Source organism: Rousettus aegyptiacus, unplaced genomic scaffold (assembly GCF_014176215.1).
Source record: "Rousettus aegyptiacus isolate mRouAeg1 unplaced genomic scaffold, mRouAeg1.p scaffold_m13_p_16, whole genome shotgun sequence".
Taxonomy (NCBI): domain Eukaryota; kingdom Metazoa; phylum Chordata; class Mammalia; order Chiroptera; family Pteropodidae; genus Rousettus; species Rousettus aegyptiacus.
The window spans coordinates 13,962,081-13,983,466 of NW_023416291.1; the positions used below are offsets into that span (position 1 = coordinate 13,962,081).

The 21,386-nt window shown below is 38.7% G+C and overlaps 1 protein-coding gene across 1 annotated transcript in view; it reads right to left on the bottom strand.

Moving 5' to 3' along the window:
• The window catches only part of OTUD4 (OTU deubiquitinase 4), a 40,696-nt gene extending 38,890 nt beyond the window's left edge, over nucleotides 1-1,806 (bottom strand). The window contains exon 1 of the mRNA XM_016164028.2: nucleotides 1,081-1,806. Within this exon, the coding sequence (XP_016019514.2) occupies nucleotides 1,081-1,239 (159 nt within the window). The 5' untranslated portion in view covers nucleotides 1,240-1,806. The remainder of the gene's footprint in view (nucleotides 1-1,080) is intronic.
• Between the last annotated feature and the right edge of the window lie 19,580 nt (nucleotides 1,807-21,386).

Genomic DNA, 21,386 nt, shown 5'->3' on the forward strand with positions numbered 1-21,386 from the left:
TGGCTGGTCTTTTGACATTGAAAAATTGAGAACAGACTTCTCTACAAACGTTAAGTAAAACATTTACTCACGAATAGAAATTTTGAAGCTATTTAGCATTAAAAAAAAAAAAAGTGAGAAACCCAGAAACAGAAAAACACGGAGGGCAAGGGAGGCGTGGATCTTAAGCCAAAGGAAAGCGAACTTGAAAGGTATGATATACACACCAGGGCAGTAATGTGCAACTTTATCCAACAATTTCAGCATCTATTTTCAATATGAGATGGTTCTAGTGACGGCATACCTACCAACTACATGCTGTTACATAATACGGAAAAGCTCTTACAAAGAAAAGAATCACAAACACTTTCCTAGTCAACTGTGTTAGAAAGTGATTTTGACCACTAACAGGGGAAAATTCGTTGAAGGCCTAAAGGAACCTCAGTTATCATCCTCCACTAAAACCAACACCAAAACAGCCCTTTTTTAAAAAGTAAAAATTATTGTTGGTATACCTACACTGCCTTGCAGAGCATTAGAAAATGTGGGATCTACTCGAGACAATTCTTTTAAAAGTCTATATATTTGAAAGACTGCATTTCCCAAACTGTACATTTCCTCCCTCCTGATTCAAGGGGACATCGGCGGGCTTGACTACTCCACATTCCAAAGTCCGGTAGCAGAAAAAAATGTTCTACGAGTGAAGTCTAGCCAACACCTCCTCTAGTACACATTCGGTTTACTGGTGCGAATGCTGTGCTTAGAAAACGAAGCGAAGGTGAATGCGGAACACAACGGGGAAAATCTCATTTCGCCAAGTCCCCGGCCATCAATCAAACGTACAGAAGCTCTCGGCAGGCCTCACAGGTTGTCCTCAACTCATTCCCTCCCCGCCCGGAGGAACGACACCCAGTTAATTTACGGGTTTTTAAGTTTCGATTTACAGCTTCCAGAGCCGGGGCAGCGTCCCATTCCGGCGTTACAATGGGCGGCTGTGACGACAGCTGGGCCACGCGCAGCCCCGGACGTGGGCGGCCGGCGACAGCCGCCCGCCGCCGCTTTCCCACCCGGCCCCGCCGCCCTCGCCCCCCGCCCCATTACCTGCTCCGCCACCGCCCGGAAGAGGCACGACCCGTCCTTGGCCACCAGTTTCCGATACAAGCCCAGTTTCCGCAGATAGGCGTCCATGGGCGTCGCGTCCTCGCGCGGCTCCGAGAAGCCCTGGTCCCCGCCGTCGGGGGAGCCGACGGCCGCCTCCATATTGCGGGTCCCTCTGCAGGCCAGGCGCGGCGCGGGCTAGCCCCACATGGCCGCGCCGCCGGCTCCTCGGCGCCCCGGCCTAGAACGAGCGGCGGCGGCTCCGGCTCCGGCTCCGGCTCCGCGGACGGCAGGCGGCGACGGCGGCCCGAGGCAGCGGTCCGCGCTCTCCGCACGCATAGGGGAGCCCTGCCTAATGCATGGCCGTGCGCACGCGGCCGCCTCCCGAGGGACCACGCGCCCAGCCGACCGGGGCGGAATAAAACCCGGGAGTGAGAAGTCACTTTCCGGCGGCCTCGCTGCCTGGCTCAGGACCCGGACCGGGGGTCGCCTGCCCAAGTTTCCTGGTCCCGACTGGGGGGAGGCGAGGAAACCTCGCCCTCCACGCGCGGGGCCGGCTCAGGTGAAGCGAGGCCTGCGTCCCCCGCGCTCCCTGCACTGAGAGCCGAGGAAGCCAAAAAAGAAAGACGCGGCCTATCGTCTCCCCACCTCACAGGAGGGCGCCTGAGGGGCGGGGAACGAGTAGGGGCGCCCGGCGGAGGGCAGCACCCTCGCAGCCCAGAATTTGTTTTCGCTTTCGGCCCGACAGCGGAGAGGATGCCGGGAAATGTAGTTTTGGCAGCGGCAGGAAGTCAGCTTGCGACGGGCGGGGATACTCGGCCGGCCTACCGTGGGGAGGTGCCCGGGAGCCACGCGGACTACAAGTCCCTACAGCGCGGGCGCCGCCGGGGCCGGCTGCGCGCTTCCCGGGCACCGCGTCCGCGAGCAGGCCGAGGGTCTCCGCCTGCCGACGCGCGGCCACCTGCATGCGCCGCGCCTCCCGCCGGGTGGCTCACTGCGCCGCGGGGCCCCGGGAAGTGCGCGCGCGCCCGCGTGCGTGGAGTTGCCAGGGACACCGCGGCGGCTGGGTCGGCCCTTTGTGTATTCCCAAACAGAGGGCGCACCTGTCTGCTCCCCTCCCCCCGGCCCTGTCTCCTGGCGTTTCCATGGAGGTGGCCTTAACGGCTTAAGCAGAAAATACAGCTAATTGGCTAAGGTTGCTGGAACTGCACGGTACAGAACGACACAATGTCCATAAGTCAACCGTGAGCTGCCGATTCCTATTAGAAATTCGAAGTACAGCTCGCGTTCTGTGGCAAGATGATGACTTTGCCACAGACATTTTAGTTCACTCTGCCGCTGTAGCTGCGCACCCCAGCACAGAGATGTCACTGGTCAGAAATGTTAGAATTTTTTTTCTTAAAAAATTCACCTTGTGATTGCTTGATAACATGCTGGACTTTCCAAGGTTTCCAGCAGCGCTTGAGGCTTCAAGCTCAACTTCCAACCCTCTGAAGTTGAACGACGAGTTATATTTAGAACCCAGAGTTTCTCCAACGTGTTTTTGTGACACCAGAATTTTATTTTGCTAAAGTACAACAGCTGCTGGTGTTCTAATTACTTAAATATATGATTAATCATAAAATGTACTCCAGTCTTGAGGCCATGGCGGAGGCACGTGGGGGGGAAGAAGGAAAAAATGGGCGGTTACTGTGGGATTTAGACGTGTAGTCAAATAAACTGGAACGCCGCAAGGCAGGCGGGATCGTGAGCCCAAGGCAAATTACTGAAAACTCTAGAAATTAGTTTTTAGTACTTTTGGTGCAAGCAATTACTGACTTTTGTATTTTCTTTCCGTGGAGATTCTCAACTCGACTTCCTAAAGATTCTAGCTCCAATTTTGCTCTGTTTTTAGAGAATACAAAAGTTATTGTGACCTAAATGAATTTTCTTGTCCCAATATTAAATTTTGTACATGTTATAGAGAAATAAGCAGCATGGAGTCACTTTTAGAAAAATCTAGTTTCAAGTCAAACCTGTTGCTTTCCTTTAAAAAATATTTACATTGAATATATACTTATCATTACACTCAAAAAGAATTACTGAGATTTGCTGATACTTTTAACATGGCTTGCCTTTTTTTTTTTTTAAACATGTCTTCTTGCCTTTAAATCCACAGAGGAATTCAAAGTAAAGTAATATCTAAGCTGTAGAGCTTTGAATTCCTAAAATGAGTAGATATTATAGTATGTATTTTATAACAGACTTTCTAATATGCCAAAAGAAAAGCATGTTTTTCCTAACATTTAATATTCCTTTAATCAAAATTTCTGAAGCTAATCACATATTCAGTGTGTATTTATGGAAAGCACACTGTATAGCTCATGCTAAGATTGCATTGCTGAATATCTTGAGGATTATTAGAAACATATTTCCAGGGACTTCACATTTGAAAATTTCTCAACCTTTGTTTTGTAATTCAAATCTTCATGATTACATTGCTTTAATTTTTAAAAAAGTCAAAAAGTTTTGCCCACTTTTATATGCACAATAATTTCATGTGGGGTAGCTAATAGTGTTTCAAGCATATTTTCTATCCATATTTTAATGTTATTTAAGTGTGCTTCCATGTATTTTTAATATCACTATCTTCTCAAGCTCCAAAATTCCTTTAAAATACTTTGAAAAGAAAAAGAAACCAAATATGTTAATTCTATAATGTCTATTTTCCATTACAAAAATTTCATTCATTGACAATAGAATAATAAGAATACACACAGATATTTAAATAAATATTCTAGTATAGAACCTGACACAAGTGCTCTTTCAATGTTTTTAAAACAAGTTGTTAAATACTAAGAAAGCAGAGAGAGGCCTTATCGAAATTGATCAAAATTACAAAATGTTATCTTGTAAAAATGTGGTTTGTTATCAGAGGTATTAGAATAACACATTTCCTGTCTTTTCAATGCTTGGTGTCTTGGCAAAATTACTTATTGCTGAATGAAAGCACAACAGCCTCACTCCAAACCGGCTGCTTCTGGTTCCAAAATTAGAAGTAAACACCTGTTGTATCTGCCCCAGGGCCTGGTTAAGGAAATCCTTTAGGTATTTTGAGATCTAATCCAAGACAGACCCTCTGTATGCCAAATCCCCAAATATAGCTCACTGTTCCAGCAACCTTAAAGGATCCTTCCTATGACTTTAAATTGGACCAAAACTTACAGAAATTCACTTTCAAAGAATCTTTACTTGTTAACACTAACTTCCGAACTTTTCAAGAAACCAGATCTACAATGAAAATTTTCACTCTGAGGAAATCATTTCTGAGCAGCAAAAGTGAAGAACTATATAAACAGACATTATTATCGAATAAAACCTGAAAAATTCACTGCAACTGAGAACCTAATGAAATTAATCAAATTCATCTTATGCAAATGTGTCTTTTTTTTCTTGTACATAATCAATACCTCAATTCTGTTTGCGTTGGCAAACTTTGCAACTAATAATAGTACTAGATGGAATTTTTGTTTTAAAAAATCATAGATTTCTCTGGAGTTCCCCCGCCCCCACCACCACCACCAATAAAAGGTTCAGTATTGTAGCCAACCTCTAAGATGGCACCCAGTGATCCCTGCCTGTTAGTATTCACTCTGTTGTATAATCTCCCCCACCTGTACCAACATTGGTCTAGATGATCAATAGAATACAGTAAAGCAAAAGCGATGGTATGTCCTTTTTGAGATTAGGTTATAAAAGACACGATTGGCATTTTGGTTGCTCTCTTACATTCTCTCTCTCATGGGTGACTCTCGGATGCATGGATGCTGCCTGCTATGGGTCCTAAATGGACTTAGCGAGGTTCTCTTGGTGGAGAACTGAAGCCTCCTGCCAACAGCCATGTGAGAGCTTTGAAGTGAATCCTCCAACTCAGTCAAGCTTTCAGATGACTGCAACCCTATATGAAATCTTGACAGCAACCTCGTGAGAAATCTGGAGCCAGAACCATCAAACTAAACTCAGATTCTTAATTATGAGATTCTGGGGTTCTTGACCTCAGAAACTGTGAGATAATAATTTTATTAAACTATTTGTATTAAACACCTAAATTTTTTAATAATTGTTTACACAGCAGTCAATAAGTAATACAGATATAACACTCCATTGTTTCTCTTTACTAGGTAGACATAGAATATATTTCAATAATTTGTGAAAACAATCACTAATATCTTTAGTGGTCTTATTAGTTCTCTAGTAAACTAGCCAGTGAGTGGAATTTTTTTTTTCCTTTTAGAAAAACAGAGTAACCTAAGAATGTGTGAACTTTATTACCACATAGCATTTGAGTTTGTTTTCTATGAAAATTCAAGCAGTTGAATCCTACAACCCCAAACTGACCCTAATTTAGCTACTCTATTGCTACTCGGACTGGGGCTTTGCAAATTACATTTCCCAGACTTCTTTGACAGCTGGTTAAGTTCTGCCAATAGGAGACACTAGAGTGAAATTAGAGGAAGAGAGAAGAGACATCTACCCTAATTCGTTTTGCTCCTGACTGTGTGGGCCCAGCTCTCACCTGGCTTCGCTGCCCCCTCAAAGGTAGCCAGGCAGCGTGTACTTGTCAGTGTTGATCCCCAGCTCCAAAGGGGCCTTTCCTCCAAGGAGATGACTAGTAAGCCCAGTATCTTCCCTTTTGTTTCCCCAGACCTGGATGTATCTGCTGCTTCTGCTGTTGGCTCTGGGCTACCCTCGTACTCCATTCTTGTTTTCTCAGTCCTACAATTCTTGAATAACCAATTCCCTATCTAAAATCTCCCCGTTAAAATAGGTGGTGTTTTTCTCTCATTTTCTTGCCTTTTTTTTTTTGGTGGCGGTGGGGGGGGGGTCTTTTATTTTTTTCATGATTGCACTCTAGCTAACACAACAATACACTCTGCTAGCTGTAACATGTAGGAACAGCCACCTCTTTCTTTATGAAGATATGGCGAGACTGAATCTACCCAGAGGGCGATCTGCTTCACCTGCCCGTTTAATCTGCATATGGTGGGATGGGGGCAATGTTTGGAATGTGGTCCCATCAGCTTGATTTGCCTTTGATGCTACTTTATTTTGCAGTGAAAAGAAGCCCTGGAAACAGTCTTGAAATAAAACCAGTGACCGATTAAAGCTAGTTTTATTTTTCTAAGAAAAATATAAAACAGATACACGCAAGTAGGCCTTGTAGCTGGTCTTTTCTTAACATCCTCCAGCCAAATTGCCTTCTCTTGTTTGGGTTTAAATTTTGCTTGCAATATAAAAAGAGACCATTTTTAATTTTATATCGAATTAAGTTTATACTTGATTCAAGAAAGATACACAAAGCAGTATTTTCCTAAGAATTACCACATCTTTGGTTGTGGGGTTATTAGGTTTTCCATCATAAACCAAAATTACTTTTAATTTTAAAGGTTTTTTTGGTTAGGTAACCCAACTAATTCCCTTTTTTCCTATGCTACTTTGAGCAATTATCCATAAGAATGTACTTCCTGGAGTTTTTTTTAAAAAGGACTATTATTGATGTAAATAAAGTCATTGTAATTCATTTGCTATAGTTCACATTTCAAATCTACGTGTGTTTCTGAAGAAGAGATTGAAAAGATTGGTGGGGGAGCTGTAGTGACTACTTGCAATCAGAAAACATTTCAGTGGCTGCATTTATGATGTCAAAACAAAAGAAAAACAAATTCATACTAACAAAATTTTTAAATTGAACAATCCCCAGGCACATGAAGCAGTGTGTGTACCGCCGTTTGCCTATGAGAACTTTTATTTCTTTCCTATTTAAAACATGGAGTGGGCAGAATGTTTTAATTCAGAGTTTTTACTGTTGTAACCTAGGAACAATAATTTGAGGTTTCTAAATAGGTAAATGTCACCATGGAGACCAAAAAAAGAAAAAATCTGAGATATACTTCTGTCTGGAGCTTATCACTAAAAAAAAGACGTGGGCTCAAAGCACCTGCAGATCAACTCGTGCACTGTTAGCCAGCTGAAACTTTGGTCTGTTACTAGCCCTGAAAATGGATTTTTAAGTGTCCAAATATATTGTCGATACATAAAATGATGTGATCTCTATGGGGAACAATGGGCAAGGAATCCTCAAAATTACAATTATACATACTCTTTGAACCAGCAGGTCTTCTGGGAATTTATCCTGCAAATATACAGAATTTATCCTACTGATATGTATGGCATATATATATATACATATATATGTATACACACACACACACACACACACACACACACACTAAATAATGCATGGATAAGGTTATTTGTTGTAACATTATTTGTAATAATGAAAGCCTACAAACAACCTAAATTTCTATTAATAGGGCACTGGTTAAAATAAAGTATAGAATACTATGCGGTCATATTGACATGGAACGATAGACAAGATATAATGTAAAGCGAAAATACCGAGTGCAGTAACAGGAGAATTATCCAGCATGCTATTATTTATCTAGGGATCATATTCATACTTACTTGTTCGTATGCGCATAACATATCTTGCATGAATTCACCAAAAAGCACTAACATTGGTTGCTTCACATCTGGTTAACTGGAGTATGGGAATGAAGGAATTTTTTTATTGTATTTTTTAGTTGTTTTTTATTTTTTAATTAAGTGAATTACTATTAAAGAATAAATAAATGTAAAAAAAATAAAATAAAAATACATACAGGTGAACAAACTTTCAGTGACCCGCAAAAGCTTCACTGGTTCTACCCACATTTAGGAATGTCTTATCATCTCTGCTTTCATCTTGTATAAAAAGATTTTCTAACATAGAAAAACTAGGTTCTGAAATACATATTAAAATAGTAATAGCTAATAGAAGATATACTATGTTCTTGGCAGTATACTCAGCTCTTCATATATATTTTCTCTATTAATTATCACAGCTCCATGAGACTGTTAACTATTCTTCTCTTTACTTACAGAAGAAGACATTGATATAACTAACACAGCCAGGATCCACACCCAAATCTTACTGACTCAAAACTTGTTTCATCATTCTGCCATCCTGTTGATCTATTTTTCTTCCAGTATACTTAAATTCTTCAAAGACTTTTGGCTGCACATCAGCTCACTAAAATCAGATAAGTAAAAAAAATGTATAGGCATTATTTGGCAACTGGTTATCTCATTTGATCAGTAAAAAAACATTGTTTCAGAACAGAGGCCAAAAATGTTGGCTGCATTCTTGCATGCTAATGTAGTGTAATCTTGAAACCATCTGTTTGAAATCATAAATCATTAAATATAATTTATGACTGAATAAGAACCTTCGACGAGAGTAGAATTAACCATTACAACAAAACAAAACGAAACAATAATCCAGTCTTCCTTGGTGGCTTGGTATCAAGGGCCAGATGTGAAACGTCGGTTAGTTTTGGACTTTGTGCAAATTTAAAACTTCTCAGGCTCACTTGAGTCTTGTGTAGTTCAAGTTTCACTTAGCCTTGGCAGTATTCGACCTTGGTCTTCAAAGGACAAAGATATTTGAAAAGCATCACAGGCCTTCAAATGTTTTATTCCAAACAATGCTGATTACTTATATATAAACAAGTCAGTAACATCTGGATTGTTTGCAACTTCACATGCAATTTTAAGGAGAAAAAAACGCCTGGAAGAATATATTTAGGGCTTGGTCAAATATAAAAATTTGGGAAATAGACTTCATTTGGGTAGGCTTGTGGCTTTTCATCCATCAAAAGATGATCTACATCCATTGTGTAAAATCAAGAGACTAAAATTTAAAAGATCATCTCTGCCACATTACAAGAATAATATTCAACAATTTCATGTAAATAATAACACCATCTTACATTAAAGGGCTTTATTATTTACAAAAGGACAAAGTTTTGTTTTGTTTTTTTACTATTGATAAAGTCAATAACTATGACTTAAAAGAAATGATTGTGATAAAATTTCAAGTATTTAGATGATTTTAGTATTTTTAACATTTTAACTCTTATCTACTTCCAAAAGAGTTTGAGTTCGTTTATAATGAAATATACATATATTTCTGTCTGAGTCCAGGAAGAAAAACAGAAACTACTGAAAATCTTTTACAAGAGGGGATAATAATTCAGAGAATTAAATGGCCACAAACCAATGATAGAAAAGTTGAGAAACGAAGCATAGGACGTTGAGGCGTCTCAGAGATTAGCAACACTGGACGCTACCAACACCTCGAAGCAAGAGGACGGCTGCAGGGCATGTACTTACCAAAGTCCAGAAAAAGGGCTGGAGTGGGGGCCACTCAGCTTCCCACTGATCTGAGACAGAATGTGCCTCCCCATAGGAACCCAAACCACAAATGTGACCCAACCACTCCTGCAGGTGCTACCTGAGGCAGAGTTACGAATAAGTCACCTTCTGCCTTCCTCCTGTCCTCCAATCTTCTGTCAGTGCCTGCCATTGCTGAAACTACCTTGAAGCCAGGGGGAGAAGGAACTGGGAGACATAGTTACCCTCTGATAGTAGAGCAGAGAATGGATTTGAGAGTCTAGTTTTTTTGCTATTCAACATTCTGACCTTCAGACGAACAGAAGTGCAACTTCAAAATTCTGCCTAACACAAAGCAACTATCCAACATGCAGACAAAGATAACTAACATCTCCTCAGTATACACATACAGATTAGATAGATAGATAGATAGATAGATAGATAGATAGATAGATAGATATTGCGTGTATATGTTTTTTAAAAAAGGCTTAGCTGCTACAGCTCATTTCTGTAACTATTACAAGGTTAAGGGTCACACTGATTACTTCCTTCACATCCCATTTCATAATCCTCTTGTTCTCATCCAGCACCTTCATGTTGGGGGTTTCTTTACCAGATTGGGTGACTACAACCTTTATTCTGAAGGACCTGAGCCGTAATAGTCCGGCCTTTGTTGTGTTGCTTTATATTAAGACAGAGCTGTCTCCTCCTGAATCAGACCTTGCAATTCACCCCCTGGGGCATACCGGCATCTGATTCTAGTTTGGGTCTGGAAGCAATGACAGATGAAGGATAAGAAAGATTGGTAACCCAGCCAGACAGGATGGCTCTTCCTCTCTCCAGCAAACATGGGCTAACCTGTCATCTGAAGAGGCTTGAGAACAAGGTCCTAGGTCATCTTTAGCCTTTTCTTCACCTATGAACTGTGGCCGCACATTCTGGCCTTGTGTTATATTTCAGACTGGATAGCGCGTGACTGACTCTCAGGTTGTTCTCACAAATGGCCTCCTCTGTCTGCTTTGAGTACACGTTATCTGTACTCTGGGGCTCACACTAGGTCATTCCACTGTCTTTCCCAGGTGGTTAATTATTTTTAATCTATGTAAAATATCCTAGAGTTTCAATTCTTTTTATAAGAATGTTTAGATGTTATTCTACTAATTTCTAGCTTCTGATATTACAGATTTGAAATTAGATGGCAGTTTGTCTTTCTTCTTTTGTAACCAAAAAAAATTTTTTTCTAACTGGAAGTTTTATTTATTCAAAATCCTTGGAGTTTCAGGTTTACTAGAATACGCCTAGAAATGTATCTTTTCTGATTAAAACCATCTGGAATTGGGCAAGCCCTTTCAGTCTGCATGTCTTTCTTCAGATCAAGGAAATTTTCTTCTGCTATGTTTGATTATTGCCTTTTTCCCCATTATTTATTTTATTCCCCCATGGAACACCTATTATTCATATGCTGGGTCTTCTGGACCTATCTTTCCAACCTCTTCTTGTTTTTCTAATGATTTCCATCTCTTTTCATTTTTGGTCTATGGTTTAAGATCTCTTTCACTTGGTCATCCAGCCCATAATTTGAGTCTCGACTTTAAACATCTTCTCTTTGTATGAATATGCTGAATTCCTAGTCCATTTGCACAGTTCGTGAAACTGCTTTAGCATTTTCATTTTACTTTTTAATTCTCTTCCAGCAGTTCTCTTTTGATAAGGATTTGTTCTGAGGATTCTGTTTATTTATCCTCTCCCTGGCTACTGGATATCGATATACTGACCTTCATCCTGGGGTGTACCTATCTTTGAGAACCATCCACATTGATAGTACTAGCATTGATAAGATGCAAGCACTGATATTCTCTAGTGCCTGTCCTTAGGCTCTCATCAGGCTCCGAAAGGAGAATGACCTGCAGTAACTCCTTCCCAACCAGCTCTGTTTATTATTGGCCCTAAATCTTCACTCCTCCTTGCTTCCATGCTCTTGTAACTTTGCAGTACCTTCCCATGCTGGATGGGACTTTCTGCCTCAGGATTTTATACTGGTCCGAGCCATGTGACTTGATTTGACCAATGGGATGTTTTCAAGCAAAAGCTTGAAAAAGTATATGCCTGTGTCCACTCGCTGTCTGGATCCTTTGCCTTTACCATGGGAAAGTCTCTAGGCTAACTCGTGGAAGGATGAGACATGTGGAGCTGAAGTGTGTCATCCGGGTCATCCTCCAAATTACTTTCTATCTTATTTCAGGGTGTTCATAAAGTCCGAAAACATAGGCTACTATATAAATATAATGCTATCAAGGACATCTTCAATCTGTAAAAATAAAACAACACAAGTAGGTATTTATGTCTGCAGGCTTCACAGGCAAAGGAGGCCCTATATGTGGTCCTACTCCATCCACCTCTCCCATCTCCGAAAATCTCTTACCTGAATTCTTGCTCATTCTGCTCCAGGCAAACTGGCCTCCTTGCCATTCTTCCTCCAACACAGACACTCTCTTACCTCAGGACCTTTGCATATGTTTGGATACCCTTACCATTTACCCAAATATCCAAATGCATGGCTTACTCCCTCGATTCCCTCACATCTCCTCAAGGTCACCTTCCTTCATCACCCTACGTACTTTCCTCCAAAACTCTCTATTCTCTTTTTCTTTTTTATTTTTTCTCCACAGCACTAATCGTACTCAAACTCAGCCTGTATTTTACTTATGGCTCGTTTACTGATTTCCTCACTAGATTGTAAATTTTATGAGGGTAGGGATTTTTATCTGTTTCGTTCACTACTGTATCCCCAATACTTAGACAGTACTTAATAAAAACTTATGGAATTGAAGAAGGCAATCAATATTTTAAAACATTGTCTTTGGCATAGAGTAAAATGCTTATTTTTCTTGTAACAGAAGAAGCATTCTATTCATCTAAAAGTTGTATCATGCTATTTAAGTTTAAGCAAAGAGAGATGGTGGTTTTAGACACAACTTAATTTATTAAGGCCCTATTACAATTTCACTCACAGTGGATTCTCATAGTGGTAGCTATAATGTGAATTTTAAATAAATTTGAATGTCTAAGTAATTTTTTTTTCTGTGAAACAAAGGACTGATTATATCTCAACAAAAGTCTTAAAATTTTTTAAACATCTTCAACAAATTTCTTATCAGGTTAGAATGGAATATAGTTTAGCTATTATTATAATGTTACATGAGTTATTCTCAAGTTTTGCTTAAATAAAATAACCTTAATGTATTTCAAATAAAAAATCAATTCAGCTCATCAAATCACAAATTGCTTATATGCATATATTTTCTTAATTAACAGTGAGACATGCTTATAATAGGATATTTTAAAGTATACAAACAAAAATAAATCAAACAAGAAGCCTCTTTTTTTCCATTTAATTCTGCATGCGATTAAGTATTCTTTATTATAACTACAACACACCAATCTACATGGGTCCTCTATCTATTCCCCTGTTATAAGATTTGTATGTTTTTTTCTATTTTTCTCAATTATAAATAAGGCTTTAATGATCATCTTTGCACATAATAGTTTGAGCATATCTCTATTATATATATTTCGGATAGAGTTCTGGATGTAGAACTGATAAATCAAAGGATATAAAAGTTTAAGAATTTCTTGCTACATATTATCATTATTTTCTAGGAATATCACAACACTTTGTTCATCAGCTGTGTATTAATGCATCTGATCTTTTTCACATCAGCTTTGAATGCTTTTCAGCGCTGAAGTTTTTAATTGTGGTAAAATATACCTAACATAAAATTTACCATTTAACCATTTTTCAGTGTACAGCTTTATGGCATTAAGTATATTCACATTGTTGTGCAATCATCATCACCATTTATTTCCAAAACTGTTTTACTTTCTCAAACCGAAGCATTATACCCATTAAACCTAACTCACTCTCTGCAGGTTGAAACGTGGCTCAGAATTTCCTTCCTTTTTAAAGCTGAATAACATTCCATTTTTGTTTATCATTCATTCATCTATCAATGGACATTTGGGTTGCTTCCACCTTTTTAGCTAGCCAGAATTAAATTTTAAAATTAAATTTTCCCTGTGTAGTTTTAAGTATATTTATTTGATTTATCCTAATTCTGAACACACGTAGATAAACACACACATTTTATCCCACTTGATTCGTTTTTTGTATTTTAACTTTGCTTATGCTGAATTTTTGGATGAAAGCTTTAATGACTTTAATAGGTATTATATGGAATTGGAGGTGAGCAGTTTGCCACCCTGAAATATGCCTCTTTGAAATATCTATTATTTTAACTTGAGTTTGTTATTTTCAAGAAAGGGAAGTCTCAGGAAAATTCTTTGACCTTCCCCCTCACTGCCTAAAAGAATTTAAGATGGAGGACCTGCTCCAGGAAGGGAGATATCATCATAGATAACTAACTGTAGTTTACTGTGAGCTAGGGGTGATAGACAGGGAGGAACCCACCGAAGCTCATTTTATCAAAGTCCTCTCTGTGTCCCATTGTTCCAAGTCAGCTAGTCAACTCAACAAACATTTGCTTACTAAACGTTATCTCTTTTCATCTCTCCGTGAATTGCTTTACTTACCTTTGAAGTCCCAGACTCCTACTCCCCCTTCTTTAGACCAAAATGACAGGTCTACCTCATTTTGTCTTGCTGTCTTTGCAATTTTCATGCTTATGTGAAATCTCCATGAAATTTTCTCCTGTTAATCTGCTGTTTGTCATTTGAATATCATTAGACCAAACAAAAGAACATAAGAGGGTAGAAGGAAAATTATTTTTCCTTCTCAACAGAATTAATACAGGAATACATTAAGCTAAGAATATCTCATTTATGTTTGTATTTCAAGTGAAAAGTTTAAACCATATATTTATTCTGCAATTTGCCATAACTGCCTTTAGATGGCATTAGATCCTTGAGATTGTGCTGTAGAGATTTTTTTTGGATATCGCATGTGCATGTGTATGTTTTGACAGCTTGATGGACTTAAAATCTGATCCAAACGTTATTTGAGAATTAGAGTGCAGGATGAATCAATATAGAAGCTGGATGGACATCCTGAGACCTATTTCAGTATGCGGGCTCTATGCTAAGTTCTGCCCTCCTGCTTTATTCTACAGCAAATATTTTCCAGGTCTTTGCTTTGGATTAGCTTTAAAACAAAAAAATTTTTCAAATGTTTTGAACTTCAAAGTGAGGTCTTTAGCAAAGCAGACTATCCTCTCTCCCACACATGGTTAAAGTTTGGGTCATATCTAAGGAATTCTTTCTTTCATTTTTCTGAATCAACACTTTAGATATCAGAATTTATTTGCATCGTGGGTGCTTAAATCAAATATCTAGCTATGAAGGATGTGGAGAATTGCCATTTCCACAATTCTGATATTTGGATTTTGATGTGGATCAATGATATTTGCATTTTTATTTTTTGCTACTGCATTTAGAGTTCATTTTGTTGAAAAACATAGATATGTATATATTATTTTAATTCTCGAGCTGCCTGGGCCCCTTTTAAATATGCTTTACTCTTAAGAAAAGGGAACCTGACTCTAGCACATTTCACTTTGTGGTCATAGGTTTGACTGGGGCTTGGGAGATCAAGGGTTTTGTCTGGGGCCTCAGCGCTGGCGATTTTGTGGCTAGCCTCCTCTACACTTTGCTGGAATCAGCTGGCTCCAAGATCTTTGCTCCGTCTACCCACTAGACCACATTGTCTTCCAAATGAAACCAAAGTACTGCTGAAAGCCAGAAGGAAGGAAACTAGTCGACTCATTGATTGTTGGGGTGAAGACTTAAGGCAAGGGGGTTGAGAGAAACGGTAAGAATGGCCTTTTCAATAAGCAACTGACTTGGACCATGTCTACCTTTGAAACCATTAGCTTTTTCTTTAGTAAATATCGCTGAAAATACTCTCCTGTTGTACAGATCAATGACATATATCATAATACGTGAAAGTACTCTGAATCCTTGTAAAGAAAAAACATGCTTCCATAGTATCTAGGGCGGACAGCTAACAAATTTAAAAAATCTGTTAGGTACCAAGTGCTTCACATTTGTTATCTCAAATAATATTCGCAGTAACTCACAATAACTTCTCAATATGTATGATTATCTCCATTTTACGGGTACAGAACTGGTAGTTCAAAGAGATTTTTAAAAAACTTGCTCAAGTTTGTGCAATTAGTAAATGACAGAGCCGAGATTATGGTCCATTCCCACTGAACTTACGGTGGAAATAGGAACAATTTATTTAAGTTTGAAACATATTTGGTTGCTTAGGCCAAATTGACATCTTTAGAATCTTTTTAAAATCCCCACACCTTTTCTCTCCTTAACAGTCTCAGATTACAATACATGAATTTTAAATGTGTAAAGCCCCCAAATAGCATCACTTGTGCTAAAAGCCCACGATACCAAACCTAGATTTAATACGTGACTTAACTGGAGCTTTAACCTCTCCCAGAAATGTAATCTCAACCAACCAGTCTGGAATTTTCTGGTCAAACTCCAGTAAGGTAATCTGTCACGTGGGCCCTCTGCACAACCCGCCCCACCCCCCAAGAATGAAGAGGTAAATCTACATGATGAAAACCCTAGCCATAAACCCTTCCCCCAAAGAAGTCCTGGTCTAAATATAATCCTTTCTTCCTTCTGTCAATAGCTTCCTTGCCCTGTCCTTTTTCCTATAAAAACCTGCTTTTTACAACCCCCCTCAGAACGCCCTTCTAGTAAGTCGCCTGGTGGGTTTGCTGCCTGATTCATGAATTGCTTGATAAAACCAATTAGATAATCAGATTTTCTCATTTGGATTTTGTTTAACAGATGTATCTCAGAATTTGCTTTTTGTAGTTAACCATAATTGGCAGCATTTTGTAATTCTTCCACTTAATTTTTAATTAGCCTATGCAGGGCTTTGAGGAACGTGGGGCTTATCAAGGAAAAAGGTGACTAAGAGAAGCAATAACACAGAAGTTTATTGAATGGCATTTGAATGAGGCTGTGGAGAGAGGAAGTCCCTCACAGCTGAAGACCATCCAGAGGCTTATGACAGGGGCCATCACTCAGAGACAAAGGAAGTCAAGGAACTCCCAGGAGAGAGAGGAATGAGAGAAGGGGCTTATGTCAGGTCTCTCCTGAGCTCTCCTGGTCATTAGCTTGGGGACTTAACACTCCAAGGCCCTGTTTATCAATAGGTAAACCTGCTGGGTGAGGGTTTGGGGGTATGCAAAGCAGGCAGGTGAAAAGTGGCTAAAATTTTTATTGTTCAGGCTACTTTAAGAACAATTGGATGTGTAAAAATGTAAGTTTGGCACCAGATGGCTTTTGAGATTGTGGGTCTCAGCCTGCAGTGAAGAAATGAACAACCTGGGGGCTAATACATAGAGACTGCTTTTGACTGACTTATCTATAGAAGGGTCCATCTCAAGGCATCAGAAGTACTTAATTGTTCTGGGAACAGAGAACAGCATAGCTTCTTTTGGTCGTAGAAAAGTAACTGAATTCAATGATATTACCCTCTATGGTTTTATTTACCTGTACTTGTATATAGAACAAACATTATTTATGGTACAGGGATATAAGTATCCCTGCCTTCCAATACAATTTTATTTCAAAGAACCTTATTTCAATTTCTTATGATTAATTTCTTATTATCATATATTTTGGCATGACTTTGTAATACATTCAAATATTTCTGCCTCCAGTTAGAACCACCTAAGGATTCACGTTTAATTACTTCTTATCCATATGTGTATGAACTATATAAACATCGATGAAAAGTCCAATGAAATCCTAACTCTCCTTTCACCTTGTAGACGTTTCTGTATTTGTCTTTAGTTTGTGAGAGTAATTCTTATTTCGATATGAGATGTTCTTAGCTTCATTGCAACTCAAAATATTTACAATGGTGTGTAAACAGACCGCAGGCCCTCTCCAGTCTGGCCTCTTGGCCCTGACATTGGCGAGAGCTCCAGCCAGCCTATGCTCAGGGTCATTCATGCCCCCAAACTCCAGGAGATACATGACAAGCTTTCCTAAGAATTCTTAGTTACTCTACACTGCACTGAGATCTTGTTGCAGCCCTGGGTCTGTGCAACTGCAGTGCTCTCTCTCTCTCTTGAGACTTCCATGAAGAAAATCTCTTCTCAAATGAATCTCTCCTCTTGCGGGATGCTGGTTGTTGGATCAAACTGGCTATCTCCAAGGTGATGTGTTTGGTTTCTCTCTTTGAATGTGTGGGCCCTTTCCCTACTGGCCTCGATTGTAAGACCTCATCTGCCACTCCAAGATTACCTGAAACATCCTATTTATCTTCCTATTACCTACATAGCAGATTATGTACTTGTATGGAAGAGTCTGCTTAGGAAGAACAAGGGGAAGGAGCATCTACCATACGATAGATATGTTATATGAATTATCACATTTACTCTTTATGAAAACCCTAATAGGTAGGTATCACTCCATCCCTTTTTATCAATGAGTAAACTAAAAGTAGGAGACTTAACCTGTGATCAAAGCAATGATTCAAACTCAGATCTGTTTGACGTTGAGATATGGGCAGCAAAATTATTAGTATTTAAAAAAAGATACATCAATAAGCTTTTTCTTTTCCAAATAATTTAAGATAAAAATAGAATTAAACCAATTAGAAACTGAGAAATATCTGAGAAGGGTAACAAAACTTATAGAATAACTGACTTTTCCATTTATAATATTGATTTTTACCAATCTGAAGTTGGTGGTTATTTTGGAGAAACTTTATAGATTGCACAAGTGAAATACACACACAAAAAAGGTGATTTGGTAGCACATTATTTGTTGAACTAGATAGTTTTTTTATTATATTAATGGGATTTTGTTTAGTATAACTGACGTAATTGTGCCCTTCATCTTCTTTACATAAAAAATCATACACATATGTTCACTGAGATAAGTTGCATAAATCACATAAACTGCGAAGCTGTATATCATGTTTTGTCTCCATTTTAAGCTGCCTTATTCAGGTTATAATATACATATGATAAACGGCATACACTTTGATAAGTTTTGAATGATCTCTATACCTGTAAACTTATCACCATAATTAGGAGAGCGAAAATATCCATCGCCCTCAAAAGTTTGCTTGTGCTCCCTGATCATCTTTCTCTTGCCTTTTTCTTGCACACAAACAATCGCTGTCTTGCTTCCATCATCATAGATTAGTTTACATTTTCTATAGTTTTAAGAAAATGGAAACTTTTAGTAAATATTCTTTTTCCATGCCTTCTTCCACCCGGCATTTTATTCATCCATGTTGTTGCACGTATCAAGAATGTATTCCTTTTTATTATTGAGCAGTATCTCATTGTATGGATATAGTACAATTTGTTTATCCACTTGTCTGTTGATGGACATTTGGATTATTTCCAGTTTTGAGTTGATTTTTAAAAAGCCTATGAACATCTGTGTACAAGTCTTTGTATAAACATATGGTTTCATTTCTTTTGGGTAAGTATTCAAGAATGGAATGACTGGATCATATGGAAAGTGTATGTTTAACTTTTTAAGAAACCTTCAAATTGTTTTTCAAAGTGACCATACCATTTATTTAACATTCCACCTGCAATGTATGAAAGTTCCAGTCTTAGAATCCTGGCCCACACATGCTATAGTCAGTCTTTTTAATTTTAATCATTTTAATCGGTGGTTGGTGGTACTCATTGTGGCTTTAATTTCCATTTCCTTAATGACCAATGCTGTTGAGCATCTTTTCATACGCTTATTTGCTATCGAAATCTTTTGCTCATGAAAAAGTTATCTTCCTTTTTTTTTTAATAAAAAAGAATAAAATAATATTGGTTAGACTATGCAAAGAAAAAGATCTGGAAAACCATTCTCCAAACCAATAAAGTGGATATCTGTAGATATTAGAATTAAAGGGAAATTTAGCTTTACAAATTAAGCATTTCTACAATGTTTGAATTTTCTTTTTCTTCTTTTATTTATTTATTTTTTTGCAATGAGCAACTATTATTCTTACCAGAAAAAGAGGCTTGTTGTTCTTTTGGAAAAAAAAAAAATACATTCAAGACAATCTTTGTAGATTCGATGATTTGGTGACAAAGGTTCAAAGAACCGTTTGGAATAACGGGAGTTGATGATATATATGGCCACCACTACCTCCTCTCAGGCAGCAGTATAAAGACGCTTCCTGACACCAGAGCATCAGGGACCTCTCTCTGGTGGAAGGAGGGTCGTGTTAGAACAGTGTTTTGACGGTCTTGGTTTTGCTGTGCAAACATTTGGGTGCAGGGAGGGGAGGTGGCAGGGCCAGGAGTCTGGAAAAACAGGTGAGTTCCGGAGAGAGACGAGAGGATGAGAAGGCAGCCCCTGGGGAGGAGCTTTGGAACGAGATGCCCCAAGAGGGGAATTTCGGGGAATTTGTTCCGTGGAAGGGTGGTATCACCATCTTCTTCGGCTGCCCAGGGAAACATCTTTAAAGTCGCCCTCATTTACTAATGCTTTGGGATCTCCATGTTGGTAGAGGAAGAGCAGGGGTGGGTTTAGGAGGCCGCATGGCATTCTAGTTACAGAAGGTATCGGACTGAGAAGAGACAGTGGTGAAAGAGAGACATGCAGAGCGAGTACAAAATTTAGTCTTCAATTACTGAAAGTAATTTCAAAATATCTTTAAAGACTTCTTTTAGAATGGTTTTAGGTTTACAACAAAATTGAAAGAGAAGTAGAGATTTCTTGTGTATCTGCTCTCACCATACATGCATAGCCTCTCCCCTTATCAACGCCACTCACCGGAATGGTATATATATATATTTTTTATTTTTTACCAAAGATGAACCTACATTGACTCATAATCAACCAAGGTCCATAGTTTACTTTAGGGTTCCCGCTTGGTATTGCACATTCTATGAATTTGAATAAATGTGTAATGAAATATATCTATCATTAATGCAGAGTATTTTTACTGCCTTTAAAAAGCCTCTCTGTTCCGCTTATTTATCTCCTTCTCCCCCGACCCCTGGCAAGCACTGAATTTTTATTGTCTCCATAGTTTTGCCTGTTCAAGAATGTCATATCGTTGGATCATACGGTATGTAGGTTTTTCAAAAATACTTCTTTCACTTGCTAATATGGATATAAGGCCCTCTATGTCTTCTCATGGTTTAATAGCTCGTTTCTTTTTTAGCACTGAATCTATGTCATTGTCTGGATGTACCACTGTTTATTTATCCATTCAATTACTGAAGGCCATCTTGGTTGCTTCCAAGTTTTGGCAATTATGAGTAAAGCTCCTTTGGGTAAACACCGAGGAGCATGATTGCTGGATCCTATGGTATTCCTATGTTTAGTTTTGTAAGCAACCACCAAACTATCTTCTGAAATGACTGTATCATTTCGAATTCCCACTGGCAATGTGTGAATTTCTTTTCCTCCACATTCTCATCAGCATTTGGTATTCAGTGTTCTGAATTTTCAGCATTCTAACTGCTATGTAGTAGCATCTCATTTTTATTTTAATTTGCATTTTCCTAATGACATATGTATGATATAGAGCATCTTTTCATGTGCTCATTTATCACCCGTATATCTTCTTCGATGATGTGTCTATGAATGTCTTTTGGCTCATTTGTTAGTCCAGTTGTTTTCTTACTGTTGAGTTTTAAGAGTTCTTTGTATATTTTGAATAGCATTCCTTTATCAGGTGTTTTTTTGCACATTGTTTTTTTTCTCTTTCGTGGTCTGTCTTCTCATTTTCTTGACATTGTCTTTTGTAAAACAGAAGTTTTTTAATTTTCATGAAGTCCATCTTATTTGTTTCATGGATCAGGTCTTTGGTGCTGTAGCTCATTTTTTTTTTTTTCTTTTACCCCCTTAAAACAATTCTCTTGACTAAGTAAAGTGAAAGTAGAGAGGTAGTCTGTATCCATCAGGGTCCTAATAAAAAAACACAGTCAAAAGGTCATCGAATACATTATAACAAGAGACTATTTACTGAGATGTGGGCAAGGTTAAGCAAGTAAAAAATGATGGCCTAGCAGGAAACAGTTGCCAGC